This window comes from Bidens hawaiensis, unplaced genomic scaffold (genome assembly GCF_021521415.1).
Source record: "Bidens hawaiensis isolate Kalapana, Puna unplaced genomic scaffold, B.hawaiensis_p1.1 tig00031776_1, whole genome shotgun sequence".
NCBI lineage: Eukaryota > Viridiplantae > Streptophyta > Magnoliopsida > Asterales > Asteraceae > Bidens > Bidens hawaiensis.
Genome location: NW_027495371.1, coordinates 179,810 through 202,396, shown reverse-complemented (window position 1 = coordinate 202,396; position 22,587 = coordinate 179,810). Strand labels below are relative to the sequence as shown.

The 22,587-nt window shown below is 36.4% G+C and overlaps 1 protein-coding gene and 1 pseudogene across 2 annotated transcripts; one reads left to right on the top strand and one right to left on the bottom strand.

Moving 5' to 3' along the window:
- Positions 1-7,521: 7,521 nt before the first annotated feature.
- LOC143582546 (uncharacterized) lies at positions 7,522-11,963 on the top strand (annotated as a pseudogene). The gene is made up of 6 exons (XR_013143990.1): positions 7,522-7,596; positions 7,670-8,080; positions 9,383-9,507; positions 9,901-10,211; positions 10,765-10,934; positions 11,569-11,963. The product of XR_013143990.1 is annotated as an uncharacterized LOC143582546 (transcript).
- Positions 11,964-12,686: 723 nt separating this feature from the next.
- Positions 12,687-22,223, bottom strand: LOC143582544 (uncharacterized). Its single transcript, XM_077065075.1, has 13 exons — positions 22,044-22,223; positions 20,878-20,951; positions 20,711-20,794; positions 20,554-20,634; positions 19,726-19,806; positions 19,453-19,545; positions 19,189-19,362; positions 19,041-19,108; positions 13,669-13,720; positions 13,391-13,444; positions 13,199-13,288; positions 13,048-13,114; positions 12,687-12,971 (listed from the first exon to the last, which is right to left on the bottom strand). The coding sequence occupies exons 1-13, from the start codon at positions 22,183-22,185 to the stop codon at positions 12,880-12,882; spliced, it is 1,152 nt and encodes a 383-aa protein (XP_076921190.1). The 5' UTR covers positions 22,186-22,223; the 3' UTR covers positions 12,687-12,879.
- Positions 22,224-22,587: the final 364 nt, after the last annotated feature.

The window sequence follows — 22,587 nt, the reverse complement described above, 5'->3', positions numbered from 1 at the left end:
CTAAACGTTTATTTCATACGCGATTATTTTGTTATCTCACGCTCAATTATACCACATTACCACTCCATACGCTCTTATTTCGTAGTCGTTTATTTCATACTCGAGTATACCACTCTTATTTCGTAGTCGATTATCATGGCCTCCCAAAGTGCTGCTTCATCCGTCAACATGGGTGCCTCGAACACGGGAGAAACGGTCGTTCGGGTCATCCCCACGAAACGAAACCATGATGTTTGGCAACATTTAGACCTATGCGAAATGTCTAACAGTAGCCAAAAAGCTCGATGCAAACATTGTTTGAAGTTTTATGGCAAAGATGCAAACTCCACTTTAAAAGCGCATGTACAAAGGCCCTTTTGCAAGGCCTTGAAGGACGAATCGGGAAGTAGTTCGCAGCCGGAGATGACGAATCAAGGAGCGGTGTTTACGTACGACGTTGAAGCGGTACGTCAACAGTTTTCAAACTTTGTGATTCAACAAACACTTCCTTTCAACCACTTCGACAACCCTCAATTCACGGAGATGATGCAAAACTATGTTCAACCACGCTACCAACACGTAAGTCGTTCGACCCTTAGAAGAGATTGTCTTAAAGCATGGAAAAACGCTAAATCCGAACTAATTTCATACTTTTCAAACTTACAAACTGGTGTAAACTTAACAACGGATGTGTGGTCGGTACCTCATGGTTCGCCCGACTCATACATTTGTGTGACGGCTCATTGGGTTGACCCCGAGTCGTGGCAAATGATGAAACGAACCGTTGCGTTTCAATTGTTTGATTACCCGCACACGGGTAGAAATATTTTTCAAATCTTGGATAAAGTCATTCGACAATACAAGATTGAACATAAAATCTTTTCAATTTCGTTTGATAACGCGTCCAACAATACGGCCGCGGTTGGCCATTTAAAATTAAAGTATAAACCTATTTGTGATGGAGCGTTTTTTCATAGCCGATGCATTGCACATATTATCAACTTGGCCGTGCAAGATGGGTTAAACGTGATCGAAACGCAAAGAAACAATTTTAAAAGAATGTTACGAGATGTTTTAGCAACAATAAAACATTTTCAAGATACAAAAAATTTTGTGTAGAAGCTAATTGTCAATGGTTGGGGCCAAATTGGGATTGTCCAACAAGATGGAACTCGACTTGTAATATGTTTGAGAAAGCCATCCAACAAAAAGAATCATTAATTGCGTTTCATCAAATTTTGTCAAGTAGGGGTAAATGTGCACCGTACGATCCTAGAAACTGGTTATTGATTGAGATCATTACGGAGGTCCTTCAAATTTTTAAATCTTGCACAACTAGTTTATCCGGGGTTTACTATCCAACAAGCCCCATTGCTTTACCAAAAATTGCTGTCATGTGCACAAAGTTGAGTGAACTTCATTATAGGGGTGTACCTTATTTTGATATGGGTGTAAAAATGAAAGAAAAATTTAGAAAATATTTTCAAGAACTACCCGCTGTTTTGACATGTGCTGCTGCGTTAAACCCTTGCATCAATGTTGGTGGTGTTGAAGCTTTAATAGAAAAAATTTGTGATAAGCTAGGGTTAAACGACGATCAAAACCCCTATTATAGCCAAACTTTAAAGAATGCTTTCAACACCACCTTGTCAAACATGTATGATGTCTACCTTACAAAATACGGGTCGTCTTCCCAAATTCATGACTCGTTAAGAGCTGTTGCCCAATCCCAATCCCAAACCGACCTTGAAATGGGGATGTACTACATGATTTGGGAAGACGCCGGTAAACGTCAAAAGGTAAACACCCCAAGCAGTGAACTTGGAAGGTATGGTGGTACCAACTTTGTGAAACACATGACTCCGGATGAATTTAGAAGTCTTGATTTGCTGGCTTGGTGGAGAGGTAAGGAGGATGAGTTTCCGATCCTCGCCGCCATGGCCAAAGATTTACTAACGGTCCAAGCTTCCACGGTAGCTTCGGAGTCTGCTTTTTCTGTTTCTGGCAGGGTTATATCGATTAGGAGGACTCGACTCACTGCACCAGCTATAGAGATGTCGATTTGCTACAAGGATTACTTGGACTCTTTAGATAGGGCACAACATCAACGCTCACTCGAGGGGGAAATGGAGTATGAAGTGGGCTTGTATGAAGACGAGGTCAATGAAGGACACACTCAACCAATGACCGATGAAGAAGCCGCGTACGACGATTACCTAAGAAATAGCTCGGGATCGAGTAGCGAAGAAAATTAGTTAAAGAAACAGCAAACATGGAGGCAAATCATGAGTAAGAAACAGCAAGTTGTTCATGTAATCGTGTCTAAGCATTCTTTTTCCTAATATGTGCTCTTATTTACTTGTTGATTTGGATTTTTCTAATTTAGTTAAAGAAACAGCAAACATGGAGGCAAATCATGAACAAACTGCGATTGGGAACAACAGGAGCATCTGCTAGTTCACGATTTAATGTTTGTATTTTTGAGTTAAATCATGAACAACAGTTCTTGGCAGAGATTTCTTCAGTGTTAATGATTTAATGTTTGTATTTTTGAGTTACGAATATGCGATAACGATTTAATGTTTGTATTTTTAATGTAAAAACTATAAATGAAAGTTATGTGTTTTTAATCTTTGGTTTGTTGAAAACACATTCACCAACACACACTCATACTCATCTTCCAAGCAAAGAACCCTAACAACGAAAGCAAAGAATGGCTTCGGTCAGTCCGTTTTGCCTTGTAGTTACCGTTTTGCCTTGTAGTTACCGGTTTGTTTATACTGTGAAAAAATAATGGTCTTCATTAAGTACAAAATATAAAAAACAAATATTCGTATTTGAAACCGCGAAATTTAAAAAAAAAAAAAACCGGTTAATAAAAAAAACCGGTTAATAAAAAAAACCGGTTAATAAAAAAACCGGTTTATTAACCGGTTCTAACCGGTTTCTAAACCGGTCCTAACCGGTTAGACCGGTTAGGGTTTTGACAGCAAAAAACCGATTATTAACCGGTCCGGTTATTAACCGAACCGGTTTTTTTCCGGGCCAAAAAAAAACGGTCCGGTTAATAACCGAACCGGTTTTTTTAAAAAAACCGGTTTGTGCACCTCTACCCTTACCCCACTTGCACTCACCACCATGCATCTAACCACAAGTCCTGCATGACTTCTTTTCCCACACCTTTTCTCTTGTCTTTAGGGTTCCACATTTGAGTACCAGGTCGCTTAGCAGGAGCGACCCATTTATTTTCCTTCTTCTATTCCACTACCACCACATCGTCCACATTCAGATCATCATAAACCATCTATGCGAGTTCAACAGAAGAGTTGAAAGTAGTAGGTTTATTAGTCCTGACTAATGTGTGGAACTTGATTCTCTTAGCTTCGGTATTCATCATGTCAGGAACCAACCTAGACATGCGATTGAATTCAGTGGTATACTCGCGGTGTGCCATCTTACCCGCCTTCAAGTTCAGAAACTTCATTTCAGCCCTCTCAACCTCATCATCAGCACAGAATCTCCTCATCACTAGCTCATTCGGGTCATCCCATCTCATCGCCTTAATCTCCTCTCGAGTCTTGCTCTGCTCTACTGACTCCCACCAATACATGGCTTCATCTCCGAACGACTAGGTGGCATAACCTACCACTTGATCAGGACGGCACTCATTAATTCGGATAACCTTGTCCATGGAGGTTATCCATTGGAGAGTAGCGATTGCATCTCCTAAACCAGTCAGCTTCGGTGGGTCGCAACCTTTGAATGACTTGTAGTTACACCCGCCTCGGCCTCTCTTTCTGTCATCAACCTTCACAGACCTAACCTCACTCGAGTCACCCTTCTCTCTCTCATAATCCTTCTTACCATTCTCTCCTGACCTCTCAGCAGTCCTTACATGGCTCTCAGCCGATCCTTCTAGATGCAGGTTCTTCACTACAACAGCTATAGCCTGAGCAATGGCTGCTTGAACAGCAGGGTCAAGTTGATACCATTCATTGTTGCTCGGATTCTGTCCAACTGCACTTCCTTCTTCTCTCGTGTTGGTAACCGACTCTACAGAAGGTCCTCGAACCGTACGTGGCCTACCACGACGTCTCGTACGACCTCCTTGACCAACAACCTTTCTTGCTCCAGTCATTCTATAAGGAAACACAAACGTCATCACTCAAGGAATTATTTAATACAGGGATAGTAAGGCTAACAGGTAATAACAGTAGCCAACTGTGATTAGCTGATCATGTTACATTCCGTGTCCTATAAACTTCCCTTTGTGAGTCCACTTATGCTAGTTCTACTTTTAACAGTTAGACAATCGATCAGTTCATATAATCATATACTTCTATCTCTAGCAATTTAGCTAACTTCCTTACACATTCTTACATTACACGTGAAATTAATCATGTACTTTACCATTACTTAGCTTGCTTGAGCGACACATGACTTTCTTGAACTGGCATCTTATTTCTTTTCTTACTTAAGTCCCATTAACTGTTCGAGTTTAAGCATGTAGGATGCTTAATTCTCTCGAACTTATGCTCTAATACCAACTTGTAAGGCCCCGATCCCGCTGCCCTACATTGGACGTTGGATTTACTCATCAACACAGTTCTAAATATCAGAGTTAATTAAAAAGTGTTCTCGAAATATAAAACATCAACATATATTTCATTTCATAGTAAAATCTTGTCTTAACCAAACATCTCTTGTCTTTCAAAATAAAAACATCATTCAATAATAACATCACATGTCTTCAGATGCTAGCTTCTTATTCTTCAACCATGTGTCCTCCTCAAGCCAGCTGCCTCATCCTACTCACCTGGGAGCATACTAAAAGTCAATTATGCTAAGTGAGTTCTAGTTAATCAGGTAACATACATTCATACACATACTTACATATATGCATCCGAAGATACATATCAAATTCTTTACCTATTACCTTTCTTTCTTACATTCATTCATTCATACATACATTCATACATACATATTTTCATACATTCTTTCATATCATCACACTTTCATACTATCTATTCTGTCTCAGATATTATTAGGGTCTTGTCCCTTCTGTCTTAGATATTATTAGGGTCTAGTCCCTTCTGTCTTAGATATTATTAGGGACTGGTCCCTTCTGTCTCAGATATTATTAGGGTCTGGTCCCTTCTTGTCTATACAATCTTACATACTTTTCTATACATACTCATTCCATACATACTTTCCTTTACATACTCATTCCATACGTGCAATATCCGAAGATCGTTTATATACTGACAAGCATTCATTCATAACATCAATAATTATAACTATCACATTAATCATCATGGCATACACTTACCACTTAAGGTAAGTGTATTAGCATTAACATTGAGTATGCACACAGCCCCGAAAACATAATAAGGAAATAGGGCTAGAAACTCAACTGAATCCGGTTATGCTCGGAGTTAATAGTAATCCCCATCTTTAGTTGAGCACGGCTAACTGTTAGGCATATATATATATATATATATGTGTGTGTGTGTGTGTGTGTGTGTGTGTGTGTGTGTTAAGTAACCTTGAAACTAATTAAGTTGGTATTTTAGTTAATTAATGTATTTATGGTTGCTTGCTATTCAGGTCTAAACTAATAGGCTAGCTATATTTAAGTTAGCAAGCTCATGGCCTAAGTATGGCCCAGCAGTCATCTGGTTCAAACTGGACAGAACCAGATTGAATTGAATGAACTTGCTTTAATCGAATTGAATGGTTCAACTTCTAATCGAATGAACCCTCTATTCGAATCGACCCTCTATTCGAATGAACCCTCTGTTCGAATGAACCCTCTGTTCGAATCGAACCCTCTGTTCGAATGAACCGTCCGTTCGAATTGAATGATCCCTCTATTCAATGAACCCTTCATTCGAATCGAATGATCCCTCTAGTCGAATGGACCCTTTGTTCTAATCAAACCCTCTGTTCGAATGAACCCTCCATTCGAATCGAATGATCCCTTTACTCGAATGAACCCTCTGTTTAACCGAATGATCCCTCTATTAGAATGAACCCTCTGTTCGAATGGATCCTCGTAATCGAATGGACCCTTGTAATTGAATGGTCCCTTTTCTCTTTTTCCTAGCACTGTTGCGGCTACAGCATTTTAGTTATTATTATTATTACTACATTTTATTTGTTACCCGTTACTATATTTACCATTCTTTTACCTTTTAACATTTACCATTTCCATCCTTGGCCAGGATGTAGTTTATTTAGCAATAAAGTTTAAACCTTTATTGATTTCAAACACGTTTTAGCTAGATCTAGGGTTTCTAAGTGAACCGTACATACTAATGAGTTCAATAATTCCATTTTTTTTAACATCATGTTTATATTTTTATGGTATAAAAATACCCGATTTGCCGTAGTACCAAGTCTTAGGGCAAGCCGTTCTTAAAATCACAATCTTTAAGCTTAAAACGTACCTTTTTGGTTCACTTTGAGCTACGGTTAGCTTCAATACGTGACTAGGAACGTTATTCTTGCTTGTATAATCAAAGATCTAATACAACTAAGCTTAGGGTTTTAGGGAGGTTTAAGGGAGTTTATATACCCTTAAGCCCATGGACCTAAGGCCCATCACCACCCCTTATTCTATCTTTTATTAACCAAATCCACACTCTATTACTTTATTTAACTTAATTAAATATTAACACGCTTTTAAATAAACAAAATTCCTTTTATTTATTATTATCAAAAGTAGGATGTTACATCCGACAACGTACCGCACGGATCCGGTAAGTATTTATGGTCCGATAGGTGCATGTATGAAGGCGAGTGGAGATGGGGTAAAGTGTACAGTAAAGGTAAGTTTTCGTGGCGGTACGGTGCGGCTTATGAAACAGATTCAATGGTTGTGTGAGTCTTTAAATGACCACGATCATTTACATCACAACATTCTTATGAAACCGAATTCGGTTTCGATGGGTGTGTAGTGGTGGCGGCCAATGATGATTGAGGAAGAGGTGGCGTTGGGTGACGACGGTTTCCTACAACGGATGTGAGGGGTGGATGGTGGAGGTGGATGAAGGAGATGAAGATATAGAGGTGGGGCCCGATTTCCTTTTTCCTCTACCTTTTTTTTTTACTATTTTGTCTTTAAAGCGGTAAAAATATGCATATTGCCCCGACATTGTCCCCGCAAGCTGGTTAAGAGACAACTCAGCGGAATTGAGAACTTAGCGGCCACGTCACTAGAAACTAACGGATGGTTAAGTTTCCATTAACTTTGCACCCACATGCGTAGTTGGGATTATTTTTTGTCATTTCAATAGCTGGAACTTATATTTGTGAGTCGGACATAATTGGGATATATGAAGCCAAAACTCCTAAAAAGTAAAACCCCTAATTCTATCTAAACTCATCTCCTCTATTCCGATCTCTAGTTCTCTACAAGACTGCAATTCTACTTGAAGCCTTGAGTCTTGTTTAGGGCTGCCCAAACTGTTCGACAATGGATCAAAAGGTGCTGAGAAAATGCTCTTTCGATTTCGGCTCGGTTCGGTATGTGAACAAACAATGGACCATTTACACACATTAAAAATGTTGGAGGGCTATTTGTATAACTATATTGTTACATCCAAAATTACAGCGGTCAGTCAGTCAGTTAGCCATCATACAAAATTAGTAATCTTCGTTGAATAATAATATATCTGCAAACCGACAGCCAAATAGTATTCACATTCTCATTCACAACCCTCAAACCAAACATATTATTATTATTTCTTCTTTCTTTCGATTATTATTATTATTATTATTATTATTATTATTATGGGTACCAACAGTTGCAAATAATAATAATAATAATAATAATAATAATAAGCGTGGTGGCACCAAGAAACGAATGACCCACGAGCAATCTCAAGCTTACAAATCCATAAGCGAGTGGGTTCACTTGGATACCATCTCTTCCAATTCCACTATTGCTATTGATGATGATTTTAAGGTGAAGCTGGTTAATAATAATAACACCAAGGCGTGTAATGAGAAATTGGTGTTTGAATTGCATTCTCATTCCATTTGCAGTGATGGGTTTTTGTCTCCGATGAAGCTTGTTGAACGAGCGCATCAGCATGGGGTATGTATGCTTTTTAATCTTGTATATTTACATGTTTGTTTATTCAGGCATTTTGTCGAACAGTTGGTGGGTGTGGTTAAAACTTGCTAATTAATCGTTAATTAAGTGTTAATTTTAGTGTTAAGTTATTAAAATAATGAATTTAATTAAGGTTAAAAAAATCTGGATTTCGTAATTATAAGTTATCTTCTTGTTTCTTCATTTAGTCATTTCATCATACACTTGGTGTGTGTGTTTCAAACTCGTTAATTATTTTTTTAATTATAGTAGTATTAAATATTCATATTAAGGTTTAAATTTAAAATATATGGGTTTTATAGTTGTATTTAATGAGCATCTAATCTTGTTTATATATTCCTGTTTCTTTATTCAGTCATTTCATCAAACACTTGGTATGTGTGATTCAAACTATTAATTTTTAATTATAGTGTTAAGTTTTATTAAAAAAATGAAGTTAATTAAAGTTTAAAATCTGGGTTTCTTAGTTATAAGTTCTCTTGTTGTTTCGTCATTGAATCATTTCATGTATGTGTTTCAAACTCGTTAATAATTTCTTAATTCTAGTGTTAAATCTTCATAATTAAGGTTATAAATATGGGTTTCAAGTTTCTTTATTCAGTCATTTCGTCGGTATGCGTTTTTCAATCTCGTTAATTAATCCTTAATTCTATTCTTAAACGTTCGAAAATGAAGTTAGAAGTTATTTTCTTGTTTCTCAATTGAGTCATTTAATCAAACCCCTGGTTTTGTATTTTTCAAACTCATTAATTAACCGTTAACTAATCCTTAAGTTACAATCTTGTTAGTTTTGCTATTCAAAATGGCTAGCAGCGCAACTTGTTGCCCGGTTGCCTTCTGTATCGATGTAAACACTACTTTTCGAGTTATTTTTCATGAATTTGTTAATATATATATATATTGTGTCTATCTATTCATACCCACTAGACCATATAGGGCTGCACCTGATTTTGGACCTAACATAGATGCAAATAAATATGGTAGGACCTATCAAAATTGTATGCAAATTGTGAAATTATGGTTGTCTTCACCAGTATATTAAATGTGTATGGAACCCTAGATAGATAGTATACTTATTATTGTGGGGTATATGCCATAAATACTCATCTTTAATTCCTTACTGCTGTTCTGTTCTGTATTCAAGACATGACAAATGTTTTTGAACTTTGAAGAATTAAGATTAATGCCTGTTTGCCAAACATAGTACTGTTTTTTCATTGTTAAAGATAAAAATTCAATCTTTGTGTCATATGAGAATTGATTAGTTCAATTTGTTCAGAACAGGTAAAAGTGCTTTCTTTAACCGATCATGACACGATGGCTGGCATCCCTCAAGCCCTTGAGGCGGCACGGAAAGTCGAGATCAAGATTATTCCCGGTGTCGAAATCAGCACCATTTTCACACCAAGGTTATTTTCGTCAATTCGTGTAATATAATCCAAAAGTTAAAAAATAATAGTTTTGGAAATTGTTAATGAACTAGTTGGAGTTGCCTGCAAAAGTCATGTGACCTATCAAAACACATGCCAAAGTCGTTTAAGATACCAAAAAATATCTCATTTTGTATACAACTCTGGTTTCAATTAAATTTATATCGGAATGTTCAGAAAAAATATTCAACATTGCTGTCTCTTTAGATTTAAAAAAATTTGACGGCGGAAAGTTATTAGAAAAAAATAAACTAAAATGATAAATGAAATATTATTAAAAATTAAATGGGTTAAAGATGTATATTATTTATACTTCAAGGGGTGAAATTGGTAAAACTGTTATGTATATAATTTTTGAATTTTATTAAACAGAACGGATACTGGATCTGAAGAACCGGTTCATGTTCTGGCGTATTACAGCAGCTGTGGGCCGTCAAATTATGAAAAGGTGGACCGGTTTTTGGCGAATATAAGGGAAGGACGTTATCTGCGAGCAAAAAATATGATATTAAAATTAAAATAAATTAAAGTTGCCAATCAGGTGGGAAAATGTGGAAAAGATTGCGGGTGATGGTGTAGCACCGGGGAGATTACATGTGGCTCGGGCTATGGTTGAAGCGGGCCATGTTGAGAATTTAAAACAAGCATTCAGTCGGTATTGATGGCGGGCCCGCTTATTGCACGTAAGTTATCTTTCAGGTTCACTCTTCTGTTTTATGTTGTTGGATGTTTATTGGGTATGGTAACATGTCTTATTGGTCTCGGATCAAAACAGGTCGCTTTTTGTAAGTGTTGAGTTGACTCTGAACACTTTTTGCGCCAGTTTTTTTTATAAATAATTATTTTGTGGTTAATAAATTAATAATAATCAGTTGTTAAATTTAAAACTACACTTTGGATGATTTTTGACTCGTTTTGATTTTGGTGCTTTTTTTAGCTGTTGATAGGATCAAAGTGGGCTCAGGTCAAAACGGGTCTTTTTTTTAACATGTTGAGTTGACTCAGAACACTTTCTTATTATTATTTTAATAATTAATTAGCTTCATAATACTAAATTTCAATTTTAATTAATAATAAATGATATAGAAGGTTGTATGCATTAGAACTACATGGCGGGTGATTTTCGACCTGTTTCACTTTTAGTACTTCTTTTATACAGTTTGATCTATAAGGTATGAAATATAAACCGAACCAACCCATTAGTTAGTAAATTGTATATTTTCAATTATGGTGTAGCGGAAGCGAGCCAGATGCAGAGGAAGCAGTGCGATTGATATGTGAAACGGGTGGAGTCGCGGTGTTGGCTCATCCATGGGCTTTGAAAAACCCGGTTGCTATTATCAGGCGATTAAAAGAAGCGGGTTTACACGGGTTAGAAGTTTACAGAAGTGATGGTAAATTAGCAGGTATACAACACGTTAACGTTATCCCAATTTCCTTTCATAAGTAACTGCCCGTATTTTTATTCATGTCAAAAACATAAACCCTAACCCACACCCACTTAATGGGAGATAACCAAGTTGTAAACGTGTTAATCGAGTTGGGCGGTTGTAAAAAGTATTAGTTGAACGGGCCATAAACGGGTTAGTGGGTTGACATGTTTAGCTGTATGTGTTAAGCTGAACACGACCCGTTTTAACCCATTTGTCTAAGCATGTCAAATGAACCAAGTTGTAAACGTGTTAATCTAGTTGGTGGGTTGTAACTTGTAAAAAGTATGAGTTAAACGGCCATAAACGGGTTAGTAGGTTCTGTTTAACTGAACAGGTTAAGCAACTCGGCGTAAACACAACTCGTTTAATGTATTTATCTAAACGGGTTGGTGGCCGTGGGTGATGTCCAAGTGGTAAACGTGTTAATCAAATTCTTGGGTTGCTAATAATATGGGCTAACGGGTTAGTGGGTCGTCTTGTTTAACTGAACGGGTTAAGCAAGTCAACCACGACCTGTATTATTAAACATGTCAACCTGTACACGGCCCATTTATTAAACGGGTTAGACATGCCAACCCAAAACCTGATTATTGTAAATGATGTACAGCATTTAGTGACCTGGCGGATACATACGATCTTTTGAAGCTCGGGGGTTCGGATTATCACGCAAGAGGTGGGAGCAGCGAGTCGGCTCTGGGAAGTGTGAGCCTTCCGGTGGTGGCGGTTCATGAGTTTCTTAAAGTGGCTCGACCCATCTGGTGTGGTGCTATCAAGAACACGGTGGACCGTTATGTGAACGACCCGGCTGAATCAAACCTTGACCATATTTTGAGATATGCCAAGATCAAGGTGGTTAAGCGCGGCGGTGTTTCCTCGATTGTCGAACGTAATAATATCGAGATCATCCATGAGTGTCTTTCTCAGTGGTTGACCAGTGAAGAACAGAAAAGTGGTGAGTTTGAAGGTATTACACACGTTGAAAATAAGCCCATTGAAACTTAGGTTTTTTTTTAGTTGGTTGCAGCAGGTATCATCTTTTTCTTTTGTTAATTGAGTTTTTATGCATTAGTAGTTTAGATTCAATGTGATTCGGTATTTAATTTTTAATGCTGTTGAAACTTTAATGATTAATTGAGAAATGAGAAACTATTTGAAAGCATGATTTGATGTTTATTAGTTTGTTTCTGGTTTTTTTTTGTCTGGAATCATTTCTCATTTACGTTCGTATAAACCTGAAAATTTTGCACGAACCCAGAAATCGTCACAACGGACCAGGAAAATTTATTTATTTATTCTTTTAATACAGCTTCTTTATATTTAAATTTTAACAAAATCAAAGAACACTATTTTCAACTCTTTTTAGCGTTGACATAAGTTGTTGACAATAAATGCTCGTTATTATACAACTAATGAGAGAAACCTATAAGCATCATATTGACTCAGGATCGACCTGTCGGTTTTACTAAACGTATTCATGAATTTAACCTGACACGGGCCCTTAACCAAGCTTTGACTAAGTCCCTATAACATGTTTGGAGGATGAACAAATGAACCCACAACTGACTCAAACAAGGCCAAGCTCATATTTGGTCAAAGAAAGTCAAACCTGGTGGTTGTCCACATCAGATCTTGTTGGTCATAAGTAACCGGTTCGAATTTGACAAGGTTCAAACCTATTTTAGGGAATTCGAACTGATTACACACTACAAATCTTTTTAGTCAATAAGCTATAGTTTTAAAAAAGTGAAAATGGTAATAGGGTCTGTTTTACAGACAAGAAGTCAAACGACGCTAAATTACAAAATATTTTGACAGAAAATGAAAAAAATAAATTAAAAATTCTAACAAAAAGACCGCGAATCATCTTGCACTTGCCTTCCAACATTCTTAATTTCAACCAGCTATACGATACCAAAAACTAACCCAATTTTCCAATTTCCATCTTCTTCCTTAAAGCCTTGTGACCGTGGTAAACGAATGAGTCTACAATCCCTGCAACCGTGAAAACACCTGGAAAAGAAAAACCATATAAGATTATAAACAAGTATATCAATAAGGAGGAGCCATCAAAAGCCAAATTATTTACCTCCAACAATGGCGCAGACGTTGGTCAAGAAGTGTAAGAACGATATATGTGTTTCTGTAAATGTCACCTGTACAAGCCACCGCTTTGTAAATATTAATATTTGACTTTGTAAAAAAGATATTAATTTCAGGCCAAATTGTATAAAGTGTACCTTGATCGGAGAAAGGTCATAGAAGAAGAAGACACCAGGGAGAGACCGTCTGCCAACTTCCGGGCTCTTATAGTGTTCCATCACAGAGAACTGTACAAAATATGAAATACATATATGCAATTATGCAAGTACAAAGAAAAGAAAATAATTTAAGTCATTAAGAAAAATGTATCTTTAAAGTTGACCATATACCTGATTTGACTTAATAGTGCGGCCTCTAACACTAGTGTATATGGTTGGTACCACCTACAAAGTTTGATAAAATATTGGAAAGTGAACACTTTTATATACACCACTAACAAGTTTAGGTTGTTTGGTAGCCTCTTAACAGTCATTAAGAGGTTATGAGTCATTAAGAGGTAGCATCTTAATGACTGTTAAGAGGCAACCAAACAGCCCCTTAATAATATATATATATATATATATATATATATATATATAAATTCAAGTATTGAATACGGGCAATAAACCTTGAGAAAGTACTGATACATTCCGTTGGGGATTTCTTGAAACCAATGCACCCTGAATCGAAATTTAAATCCATTAATGAAAAAGGTAACAAAGACAGATTTATTATGATAGTAATATAGACTTTTTAACAACAATTTAGAATGTTGCACGTATTTAAACTAAGTAAGATATCATCTATAGCCACAGTATTAATATTTTAACAGCAATTCAAAAATGACTGTTGACTGTAATACTATCATTTTTTTAACTTTAAAATTTCATACCTATCCAAATTTAATCATAAAATTTCGTATTCACCGATCAACAATATTATTTTAGAAATACAATATTTACACATTTCATAAAAAAACAAGTAATGATAAAATATCTTACTTTACTTTATACATTATTTGCACCCATTAAGAATTATTTAAAAAAAAATCAATTTTAATGCCTCAAATTACCTTAGGTTTTTATTCAGTCAAATTTATTCTTGATTTAACTAGCAAAATTACTATGCTAACTATACCCTTACTTTTAACTAGAACATAGCAAAAAGGAAAAGAAAGTCTATTCGAGTGAAATTAAGAGCAAATTTGGTTGAAGAACGAACCAGTTAATATCAACTAAAGTTTATTCAAAGTAACAAAAATTAAAATTTACCAAATAATCCTTTCGCGTGTGTAATTAACATATAAAAGTATAAAAGAAAGTAAGATTGATAAAAGTGACTTGCTCTTTTGTAAATTGTGACATAGGGAAAGTGAATATGAGGATGCTAAGCACCTAGCTTTACATGTGTAACGATCAGAACTACGTGATTTTGATTAACAATTTTTAAATAAACTGATTTTAGATTTTTCTTATATATGTTTCATTCCCATCAATTTAGCAAAATTAGGTTAAATCCCTAAGTCGTAATTTTTATCATCGCATCAATCTCTCTTCTGCAAGCAAATCATCATCCTCAATCTTTAATCTTAATTAATTCTTAGATTAAAAATCTCCAATTCATTTAAAACTACTCTCCAAAAAGCAAGTTTCAAAACAAAATTTGTCTTTGGAGCATAAGTTCTACTGTTCTAGACCAGTTGCTATGAACCCATGCACAATTCTTGAATAATAGATTTTTTTATTCTTTATTATTGCAACAAAAATGATTCATATTTGTAAACTGGAACAAAAAGACATGAGAAAAAGTTTGAGCCAGTAATCTAGTGGAGATTACTGGTGGTGTTGACACATAAAGAAGAAGTCATCATTCATTAGAATATAACATCTTCGAATAAATGGGCTTAGGAGCCTTTTGATATGAGAAATTATGACTATAGATTGAGAATATGAGTTGCTTAAAATCTGAAAAAATAACGATCGATGATGTTGAATGACGAATTAGGGATTTAGTCTAAGTTTGCTACATTAATGGATATGAAACTGAAACAAGAAAAGAATAAAATCATCTGTTAATCAAAACTACGTAATTTTGACGGTTTCACATGTAAGCTTAAACGCTTAACAGCCCCATATTTACTTTCCCCATTGTATATGTTAGGATTAAACGCACACACGAAACCGAACACACACACGAAAGCAGTAAACGAACACGAGGATTTAACGTGGTTCGGTCTAAACTGACCTACGTCCACGGGTGGCAACTAGGTATATCTTTATTGAGTGACAAAAATTACAAGTACATAATGTTGTTTATATAGAGACTGAACTAGGGTTAGTAAATTATTATGCAAGAAATCTAAACCGGGCCGGGCTTCGGTGGCCGCCCTTTGGACTTCAAATAATAAATCGGGCCAACAAAAGGCCTACGAAACCCAACAATCTCCCACTCGGAGGCCTTGAATACTCTCGTATGCACTCCTGATTGTACTTCTGTAATCTGAACATTAAACTTCTTCTAGTTGCCACCGCCTTTTCATCAATTAACCTGAAGGCCCGTTGAAACTCCCCGGAGCTCCAACACGTCAGTCATGGCTGAAACTGCCCCTGACCCGTTCTCTGTCCCTACCGGCTCCCACTGTAACGAACTACCGGATCCTGAGATAACCTGAGAACAAACACTCTCCATATTCAGCAAGTAATTCATTGGAGAGACTTTTACAGCTGGAATACTGGTTTTCTTAATCCACTGTCGACCTGAAACTGTAACTGAAACACGACCTGTGCTCCCACTGTCACGATGTCCCCCAACTGATTTAACCTTCCTAGCTCGTTCATCCTGAATCTTCACTTTGGCTCTGGGTTTGTTACTTGCAAAACGAACCTTCTTCTGCCCACGAGATTCTGTGAACCGGATTTTGTCTTTCACTAAAACTGGATCCACTCCTTTCGATGACGTGCCGACCATATACAATGAACCCATTTTCGTGCCACGAGCAACCACAAGATTCCCTTTGACTACTTTCCACTGCCCATTCCCGAACTTAACATCGTGCCCTTGGTCATCCAACTGCCCAACTGAAATCAAACGTTTCTTCAAACTTGGAATAACCCTCACGTCTTTCAAAGTCCAAGAAGTACCGGCTGAAGTTATCAAATCAACGTCTCCCATACCCGTAACCTCTAAAATATCATCATTCGCTAGTCGAACCTTTCCAAAATCCCCAAATTCAAGATTCTTCATCGTTTCACTACAGTGAGTGGCATGAAACGATGCACCAGAATCCATCACCCAAGCATCAACGCTACTCTCAACACTACAAACCAAAGCCTCATCACTACTGACCCCGTCATCTGTGTCGTCTTCTGTAACGTTCACCTCTTTCTTACCATTCGGACACTGATTCCTGAAGTGTCCTTTCTCTTTACAACCCCAACATTCAATATCCTTACGAGTCTTAGACTGACTCCTCTTCCTGCTCCCACTGCCTCGCTGTTTTCCCCTACCTCTACCTTCTGTGACTAGCATATTGCCTGATGATTCACCTGAACTTCTGCGTCTTGAATCTTCTCCCAGAATCAAATCTCGAATCCCATCGAAAGTAATATTTGTAGACGAACTACAAACTGCAGTCACTGTTTGCGACCAACTGTCGGGCAAAGAGGATAATAACAAGAGGCCTTGAACTTCATCATCAAACTTAATGTCAACTGACACTAAGCGGGACAAGATCGAATTAAGATTATTGATATGAGTTGTAACTGACCCACCCTCTTTCATTCTTGTTGTCAATAGCTCTCGGATAAGATAGACTTTATTCGCTGCCGAAGGCTTCTCATACATGTTGGATAGCGCCTCCATCATACCACGTGCTGTGGTTTATTTCATGATGTTAAACGCCACATCTTCCGACAACGACAAAGTAATGCAAGCCCTAGCTTTCTTGTCTAACTTCTTCCAATCTGCTTCTGACAGCTTTTCTGGTTTTTCATCCTCAAGCACTACATCCAAGTCTTTCTGACAAAGTAGTGCCTCAATCTGCATCTTCCACCAACCGAACTTCTGTCCGTCAAACTTCTGTATCGAAAACTTTCCGTCTTCTGCCATAACAATGACTAAAACGAAAAACTGGATAAAAAACAAAGACAGACACAGCAACACGAGCCTGAACTTAACGACTGTTCAACTGAACTCTGTTAAAAAATCAACCTATTTAAACCGCAGCGGAAATACGAACTGTAAATCAGAAACTGAAACTTTAAACTGAAACGATGAAACCTGACAAACGCGGTTGGTACTGGTTCTAAGTTTCTTTAAATTTCTTCTGACTTGAAACTGTTCTTCAACGAAAATAGGATCTTGATTCGCTGTTTTACTCGTTCTTTGCTTAACCGAAAGCTGATTAAAAAAACTGATCTTCAACCCAAGCCCACACAATATAAGAGACTGGGCCTACAGCCCTTTGTATTTCGGCCCAAAAGAGACAGTCCACAAATAAAAAATTAAGAAACCCTTGCTCACGTATTCTTCCCTGCCAAAAAAAAAAAACTCTCTTGTCTTATAGTGGCATGAACTCCAAAAAAAAAGGTTGAAATAACAATTCTTGATTTCTTGCTCCTTCCGGCCGTCAAACGTTCTGCCACAAGAACACCAAACTCCAAAGAAAAATAAATAATAACTTTCTCCTTTATGGTCAATCATATACAGCCAAACAAACTGGAAACAAATACACGTTGACCAAGCAATCGGTGGCGGAAAGCGGCACAGGTACGGTGGTGATGCGTGAACCTACTTTCGAACAGAACCTTTACACAGATCGTCGGCACTGGGTATGGCAGAACCCTAGCCGGCGATTACCCTTCTGCAGTGACGCAACGAAACTGACCGGTGGCTACTGGGTACCGTAGCGGAACCCTAGCTCCGACTCTTGATGCGGCGGCGGCGGAACTGGTTCAACGTGTTCTTCGCGTTATCCGAACCTAAGCTCTAGATACCACTTGTTAGGATTAAACGCACACACGAAACCGAACACACACACGAAAGCAGTAAACGAACACGAGGATTTAACGTGGTTCGGTCTAAACTGACCTACGTCCACGGGTGGCAACTAGGTATATCTTTATTGAGTGACAAAAATTACAAGTACATAATGTTGTTTATATAGAGACTAAACTAGGGTTAGTAAATTATTATGCAAGAAATCTAAACCAGGCCGGGCTTCGGTCTGGCCACCCTACACCCATCTGCCCTTTGGACTTCAAATAATAAATCGGGCCAACAAAAGGCCTACGAAACCCAACAGTATATTTATCAAAAATATTATTTGGGCCTGTAAATGAACCTAGCGAACATGAACAGAGCATGTTCGTGTCCGTTCATTTAACTTTAACTGTTCAAACACGAATAATTAAATGACGGCGTTTTCTTGTTCGTGTTAGTTCATTAAAAAGATGAGTGCGTGCGTGTTCGTTTATGTCTGTTCGTGAACGATTCACAAAAGCAAACAAACGAACATAACTGAATGTAGAATTATAGATGAATGAACATAACTAAGCAAACATCAATTAAAATAAAACATAAACATATATATGTTGAGCCATGTTCATGTTCATTCATTTAACTAAATAAATGGAACAAAGATAAACAAACATAAAATGAACGAACGAGACGTGTTCCTGTTTGTTCGTTTATTAAATAAACAAACATAAACAAAGTTCCCGCCGAGTGGTTCACGAACAATTCACTGAATGTCCGGTTTGTTTACCTAATATTGTTGATGGATAAATTTGAAATTTTAAGTTTTAAGAAAAGGTAAGGTAGATCGGTCATGTTTTAAATTGTTTTTCATGTAATAGGTAAATATTAATTTGTTTTCATGAAATGGGAGCATATGATATTTTAGTTTTAGTTTTTTACTTTTAAGGGCATATGTAATATAAATCACAAGTTTGTAGGCGTATAAATGGAATTCTCTAATCCTATAATAAACAAAAAAATTACCCATCAAGAGGATTTACGATCCCTGGATAGTGGTCTCCAAATGATAGTTTATTTATCTTGTGACTTATCTGCACAATAGTCAACAAAACGTTATCAGAAACAAGAAACAAAGTTTTGAAATAAACTGAACGCCAAAGTGGTAGGTTACATTATAACTATCTTCTTGGAAAGAAAACAAATCAGGGATATGAACACTTGATTGATGAAAGCTTCTGACAAAGTGAAAATTTCCTGCCACTTTGTTAACCTCAAGAGAACCATAAATATTGCATCCTTCACCTTCTTCATCTTTAATCTTCTGAGCAAAACCTTCCCGTTTGCACTAAACAAAACCATTATATTATCATAATAAGATTTGATATATCATTATAAATGTAAACCAAATAGACAAGAAATATATGCTTCTGCTAACCTGGTCAATCAAATCAGGATTTGTCATACCCCAGCCTTTTCTTCGATACGCTTCACGAACTTCTTCACATGAATTACAGCATTCATCATCTGACTGTAAACAAAATGAAGAAATTTAGTCATGAAGCCAATTTATATTATCGTCTTCTAACTTGGTTTAAAAAAAGCATGAGGCATTTCGGTCCCGAAAGTTGAGACGTGAGGCGTTACTCAAAGTACACCTAAGTGAGCTTTATGTACAACCAAAGGGCAGGAAAGGAAAAGAAAGATATACCGCTTCTGCACCAAAGCATGAACCGCAATATGTTTCATTATGCTCGAGCCTTCCACCATGTCTTTGCAAAGGCTTCTCGATCTGTAGAGACTCACATGACGATTAAAATGTTAAAACAAAAATAAATAATAAATATCTAAACTGGCCTACAAATAGACCTATAAAAGAACTGAAGAAACACAAATGGGGGCATGTTCATGTAGCTTGAACACAAATATGAACAACTAGTCAAAAGGAATTTTTTGTTCATGTTCATTTGTTAAGAAAATGAGCATGTTCTCGTTCCTCGTTAAAAATCTAAACAAATAGTTCACTAAAGTAAAACATAATAAATAAACATAAACGAACAATAAGCGAACAAGTCTAATACAATAATGTAAATGCCTTTCAAACATATCTTATATCTATATTTATCGTGTCGTAAACGTGTTAACCTGTTTATGGTTAAATGAACTTTCAAGAACATAAATAAACAAGCAGAACATGCGTTCATGTTCGTTCATCTAATTAAATAAACACAAACTTTTGTTCATGTTCGTCTGTTTATTAGCGAACATAAACGCACTTCCTGTCAAGCAATTTACTGAGTGTTTGGTTCACTTACAAGCCTACCTACATATTGCCATGTCACATGATCTTAAAGGTAAAAGCTTTTATTAAGTAACATGGTCCAACTAGTTAGACAAAATATTAATAGTAATAAATATAACCCATAAGCAATAAAAGTCAAACTCATGCAACATGTCTTCTATGTTCTATTCATTACATAAACCCGTTAATTAAGACAACCCATTAATATAACACATATGATGATATGGTTGCACTAACCTGAGGGCCACCGATTCCTTCTTTTCTCTCTTCAATGACTTTGCCATTAGCGTCGATTCTTTTTTTTATTATATCATGCCTCTGAAAGTTAAAAATATACACAAAGATAAAACATTAGCACCACAACCACGCATCAACAGAACAATTATAAACATACAATGTCAAGATGTTGCTCTCCACTGATATCCATGGCATCAAGACTGAGTAGAGTACATGAAACAGCCGGAAATGTGATATCAAACTGCAATTAAAAGCAATACATATCAATGACGGTTAAAAACATCAAACGAATAAAAATTCATTTTAAGTATGAATGGTCTTTACATTGATATGTAGTTTTTCCCCTCTAGAAGTGTCAACTACAAGCTTGGTTTCAGTAACTGTATGTAGATATAACCCTGCAAGGACAACAATCATAAAAGTTTCTTACTTGCCTGCTTTTCACTGTGATTCTGTAACTTCAAGCAACAACATTGCTTACTTCATCTATTATTAACTTAATGTATCTATAACAAAGCCACCTGTACATCTTACTTGACCAAACATTTGCAGTTTCCTATAATGATCTTAAAGTTATGTGCATCATGGGCTAACACTTTATGTTAAGTCAACACATACGAAACCACATTATACATGCTCACATTCTTGATCTAAATCTAGTTTTCCAATTAACCACAAATATATCCATTAACATATCTTCTTAACCACTATGCAGTTGATGTGGTAAAAAATCAGAAATCGGTCAAGGACCGGTATCTGAGATATATGTTGTCGCAATAGGATATCGGTAACTTTAATATCATGCAGTATTTATATATATATATATATATATATAGAAATTTAACACCAACAATTCAATATATTCTCCTACCATTAACAAATTAACCTTTCGCAACTTGCAAAACACTAACAATGGTAGAAAGTAGAAATTGATTAAAACTTAAAACACTAACAGTTGACAATTAAGACTTAAAACACTAATAGCAGCAATAATAAGAAAGACAAATAGAAAAACAAAGAAGGAAGATACTACATCAGGAAAATTTGTAATACATCGGTCAATATCGCCAATAATATCGGTACTGACGATTTTTCACACGGGAACCCGATATCCCACTCGGATATTGACTGCATAGCTTAGCCAAGTAAACCATCCAACTCAACGAAAAACCGAGAGCAAGTAGATAAAAATGTAAAATTGATCACATTATCACAACATCAAAAATCAAGTCTAAGTTAATTTAATCATAAACTTAAAGCATTAATTAAAATAACACATCTACAATACTGAATTATGCTTCTAACTGTTATCTAAATTACTTCCTTAGAACCCTAATATGTTTGAAATCAAGATCCTTCATCATCTCATACAACAAAATACCATAAATCTAAAGCTGCAAAACACTGATCAAACTAAAAGCAATAAAAACTCATACCTTATTTAAGATCCAGAAATTATTAATATTAAGTAAATAGATAGATAATAATACCGAGTTCAGAGAAGAAGAGAAGGAACATGGCGATGGAGGCGACGAGAGTAATAACGCCGCCGGAAAGCGTACGGCTGTAGAAGTCCTCATTGATTTTAGGGTACGCGTCCAGATTCCGGACTTTATTAAACACACGCTCCATAATAATAATAATAACCCTAAAACCTCCTGATCTGAATTCAGATATACTTGAACGGAGATCGGATTGGCCGGCGGCAGAGACAAGAAGAGATTGAGAATAAATAGTCTGTCTGGTTTGGTGGTTGAAGTTGAACAAATCGTGACTTAATTAAACGATATTGATATTTTTTTTGGGTTTGCTGTATTTTTGGTTATGATCAGTTTACCCTTTTATTCCGCGTGATTGGTCGGTCAACCAAGGTCTGCTTCCTATGTCTGCTTCTACATTTACGTCATAATAATAAAATGGTAAATTATTATTCTCTAAACTTACCCTAAAAACCTAAGGGGAATTGTGTTTTTAGTCTGAAACGTCAAAATCAATATATTCGGTTGACATCCGGTCTTTCTGGGTATTGTATTA